Source organism: Mizuhopecten yessoensis, unplaced genomic scaffold, assembly GCF_002113885.1.
Source record: "Mizuhopecten yessoensis strain PY_sf001 unplaced genomic scaffold, ASM211388v2 scaffold10973, whole genome shotgun sequence".
Taxonomy (NCBI): domain Eukaryota; kingdom Metazoa; phylum Mollusca; class Bivalvia; order Pectinida; family Pectinidae; genus Mizuhopecten; species Mizuhopecten yessoensis.
Window position 1 is genome coordinate 707,531 of NW_018408814.1, and position 4,760 is coordinate 712,290.

At 36.4% G+C, this 4,760-nt stretch overlaps 1 protein-coding gene across 2 annotated transcripts in view; it reads left to right on the forward strand.

Moving 5' to 3' along the window:
• Nucleotides 1-486: 486 nt before the first annotated feature.
• The window catches only part of LOC110464207 (acidic leucine-rich nuclear phosphoprotein 32 family member A-like), an 11,877-nt gene continuing 7,603 nt past the window's right edge, over nucleotides 487-4,760 (forward strand). The window contains exons 1-3 of one of the 2 annotated variants that reach the window (XM_021519305.1): nucleotides 487-650; nucleotides 2,813-2,956; nucleotides 3,914-4,033. In XM_021519305.1, the coding sequence (XP_021374980.1) occupies nucleotides 597-650; nucleotides 2,813-2,956; nucleotides 3,914-4,033 (318 nt within the window). In that variant the 5' untranslated portion in view covers nucleotides 487-596. Of the gene's footprint in view, nucleotides 651-2,283; nucleotides 2,311-2,812; nucleotides 2,957-3,913; nucleotides 4,034-4,760 lie in introns of those variants that run through there. The other variant, XM_021519306.1, reaches the window with a different exon arrangement.

A 4,760-nucleotide genomic window follows, 5' to 3' on the forward strand; every position in this document is an offset into this window, starting at 1 on the left:
CACCTGTAAGCTAAGACTGGAGTGAGATAGGGTTTGTATTAAAAGGACTTTCCCTGTAGTTTTGATTATTTGGGGGGCAAATAGTTTAATAACATTATGATACCTGATGTATAACTCTTTATAAATTAACACAATTTATGATTTGTTAGTTATATTAATAACATAAAGATAATAAAAACATCAATTGTTGTGGTTGTTTTAATAAACTTTCTTGACGTTACTCCTATTAGGATATTGGTTGTTTATTTTTTGGTTTATAAAATCGAAATGCTGTTAATTTTTAAGTTAAGGCAAATTAATTAATTCTTTTTCTGAATGAACTTTTTTGTCGCTCATGATCGTAGTAAAACGCGTGTGTAAAATTTGTTGTGGTTTGTGGGAAATGTAGGATGACATCATAGAATCCCTCGATGTTGATTGGTTGACAAGTCATACGCCTCATTCATATTCATATCCGATTCACATGTTTGGGGTGGTACAATTGACCAATTCAGAGACCCCTCTAGGAACAATTGATCAGCCCGCGCACTCTGGATTCTCTACAATCGTTTCTGCCGCAAGTAGGTGGTGATATTGTATACTAAAAACGTGCAAACATGGAAATGCCAAAAAGGATAGAGTTGGAGTCGAGGAAGAAACCAGCGTCAGAGGTAGTACAGATTGTTTCTTCACTTTTTTCCTGATTTAAATTGCATTTTATCATTTTGTTTGGTGTTTACATGACCTCGGGGCAGCCGAACATGTGCTTTAGTGTGCCTATGGAAGGGGGACATGGCTATTTTCAAATTTATTTCGAAGTGCACGATTTCGAATCTACCTCGTAAAAGACGAAAGTTGAACCATGACTATCTTGTATGTACTGGCAGTGCGTTATAGGTGTAAATATATTGGGAAAATTGTTCATTCTCGTATGTTTTTGTGTAGCAGTATTCTGATCGTCGGCTCAAATATGGCGCCTCTTGTTTGTACAGAAATGATATGTCAATTTTCATAATATCTCCCTATATTACGATTACCGTCTGAATAAGAGTTCATTTTAGTCTGCAGATGTTTTTTTATCCATGTGTGTGATGTATGACATGTTCGTCTTGAATTAATTGTCGCTATTATAACCACAAATCTACTGACCCAACTTGTGTTTGCTGATAAAAACTTTCAGACCGATTGTGTCCGCTTTTGTCCGGCAGTGGTCTGGTTCGACCAGACTTTCATTGCTTGGTCTGTTCCCATTGTCATGAACTTGTGATTGTTTTAATTGGTAAGATGAGGAGTGTAACTAACATACAAAACATATCCATTTACTTCGAGTGATTGTTAAGTTGATGTGGTCTGGCTCCGATGCAACACAACCACAACAACATCGGTTCGCCATGTTGAATCGTTGCACTACGTCTTTCTTCTGTCTATATGATGCAACTACATAGAGATAAGATATTGAAAATATCATAAAATTCATTTTCACAAAGCAGCGGCCTCATTTATATTCATGCGCGTCTGTAGAAACCAGTCTTGTCAGTGGCACCCTACCAGCCCAGCCACGGTCACATTAACTTGTGTATGGTTTTAGTCCGCCATTAGCCACCGAGCTTCATCTACGATGAAATCACACACAACATGAACTGTTCACTACCATCTTCATTTATTTAAATCACATATCCCAATCGAAACATTATAAGAGTGTAAGAGTCAATTTTTGATAGGCTGCAATCTGCAGAACGTATTCAGGTCGGTGACCTAGTTATCCATTACTAACGAATGGTCCACGTACAGTGCCATGTTTCTCTGAAAATCGATTGGTCACAAATGCAGGAAGTATTGAGCATTATGAATTGTAATTAAAAATTTAACATAAAACTGTCGATTGCTGATCTTTTGATATTATTTTTAATTCAGGAAAGTTTACTTAAAGTTATTTTCTCACTTCGCTTCTGGTTAGCGTACCTTGCATGATCCGCCATATTGAATTCTTATTGTATCGGCATTCATGCCAACATTCTCCGGTCTCATTTGAATTAATTCGACAATTTCTTTCGATATTTTCACAATCATATTGTAAATAAAGTTGGTATAAAACTTACCAAATACCTAAGCGCGAGTAATTCACTCTTTAATTCAGGAAATAGCGTAGCGTTATACCTGCCGGTACTACGTCAATGGCTTGCCGAGATAAAGTGCCTTTGTTCGCATATTGTACAGGCGGCGTCCTAACTGCGCACAACCTAATGTAGACCCAATGCTTCGTGGGGGCTTTGCGATCGGAGGGAATTTGGTGATTTAACACCAGTGACAGTACTTTTGATGTTTAATTCGGTAAATTTTGAGCGCAATTAGGCCATTTTAATGTGGTCTGTGGGTAAAATCACACGTTTACATTTGCTTATACTTGGCGTTCAGTGCGATGGCTTGCCAAGGTGCTTGGTCACGTGATCGTCATCAGAGTTCATTTATGTATAGCTACGCGCAGAGCAGAAAAATAGTTCCAGTCGTTCTAGTTCCTTGTTTTCATGTAAAAAAAATACTATTATGCGACAGTGCAGTGTTAACTTGTAAAATGAATTGTGGAATTTGAAGTGTCGATCAATGCACATTTATTATTCAATTAAATTATCATCATTGAAAAATATTTCAAGAAACTTGAAATGTTGGTAAAAAACATTAATTTCAAGTAAATCTTTTTTAAGAAATATATAGATTTACATTTGTTTTGGTAGTAAATAAATCTTCATTGGTGATAAGGTAATTTAAATTGTCCTTCAACAGCTGGGGTGAAATTTTTACTAATTTATTGATATGTTATATTTTTTCCACACAGATTTTGGAGTTGAACCTTGACAACTGCAGAGCAAACCAAGTTGAAGGACTAACAGAGGACTACACAAACCTGAGGAGTCTAAGTCTCATTAATGTCGGTCTCACCACATTAAAGGGCTTCCCACATCTTCCAAATCTAAAGAAAGTAAGGACAAACTTCATCCCTGTATCAATCAAATTCCTATTAAAATCTGGTTTCTGGCAAAAGTAGCCGGCTATTCATCAACTTTGAAATGACTGTTTTTCAGCACATATCTTGGTCGAGTTAACTCATTTACTGCTGAAATTTCATGATGAACTATTCCAGCCTTTGAATAGGAAGAGTTCAAATGTGTCTTCAAGGCTATTTCAAAACTTAGTGAGAACACTAATAATACAAAAATCCATTGCAGATACATTTTCCCCATGTGTTGTCAAAAGCATTTAAAATATGTTGTAGTAGAAAATCCAGGGGTTTTGCCAGCTATTTTGGGAAAGGGTCCCCTTAGCAGGAATTGGGGAAAATATCATCAGCATTTGGCAAAAATTGGGAAATATCTGCAGTGTTCTCTCCTTCGGGAAAATATCATAAGTTTTGAGAAATAAAACCTACAATGTGATTTGCAAAACGTTTTCACCTAGCTGTTTCTTGCAGTAAAATGAATGTATAGCAATAGATAAACACATCAATTGTCAGTGTTTTTGTTTTTCTGTTATTTATGTATTTTGAATGCTCTTTATGGACGGTTATACGTCGAAAATTGCACATATATAATGACTGAAATTTTTGTATAAACATGCTTTTTATCTAATTTGGAAGATAGAGACGGAAATTTTCGCTAATATTGTGTCATTTTTCAATTGGGAATGGGTCCCCATACCCGGACCCTAAAAACACCTTGCAAAAACCCTGAAATCAGTTTGAAAAACATTCATGAGAATTATGAATAAGACTAGAACTGCAGTGATGACCTGTATTGTACAAACTCATTGCATCATGCTTATTCAGTGATTGTTATTCTTTGATTTTAAAATTTAATTTGAAATTTTGTTTTGTTCAACAGAAACTGACGATTCTTATCCCTGGATTTTATAAGTAAATGTTGTATTCTGTTATTTTCAGCTGGAACTGAGTGACAACAGAATTTCTGGAAACCTTAACTACCTTTCAGGATGTCCAAAACTTGAACACTTGACGTTAAGTGGGAACAAAATAAAAGATATCGATACATTAAAACCATTGGTAGGTTTTCTCTTTTCTTTTAGGTGACAACACCTAAATGCAACATTTTATTAAAACCATTGGTATGTTTTCTCTCAAATTTTGGTAATAACAAATAAACGCAAATACATTAAAACCATTGGTAAGTTTTGGCGATTACATTAGCAAGTGAGATATATAACAGGGTTCTCCCCAGGCCATTTAGCCGATACGGCTCCGTATCAGCTTCATTTTGAAATCCTCCCTGCCGTATCAGCTTAATTGACCCGTATCACCTTAAACTGTGGACTTGTTGTTTGTACTGAAGGTGGTCTTTTTACACAAGAAATTGACACTGATTAAATCACACGGCTGACCCAAGTCCAGCAATGACCCCACTGGTCAGTTGCACGATAGGCCTATTGCCACAGGGGGCCTGTAATTAGTGGGGAGGGGGACCGGACGACAAGCCCACAGGTGTCCGGCAATAAGCGTGCTCACTGGAGCCTAAAGCAATTATCACCGGATCCTTTTAGCATGGTCAATAGGTGATTAATTGAGGTACCTACTGTTGGATTAACAAAACAAACACTTATTACATCTATTATAAATTAATTTACTCCCATATGATTGCATTTGACAACGCTGAAATAGCGTGTGTATTCAGTTAGTGATGGTCGCCATCTTGGATTGTGTAAAGTACAAACCGGAAAGGGGAATGAAAATCCGGATTTGTCGTTTTTAATGAAGAAGAGCTCAAATAAAAATG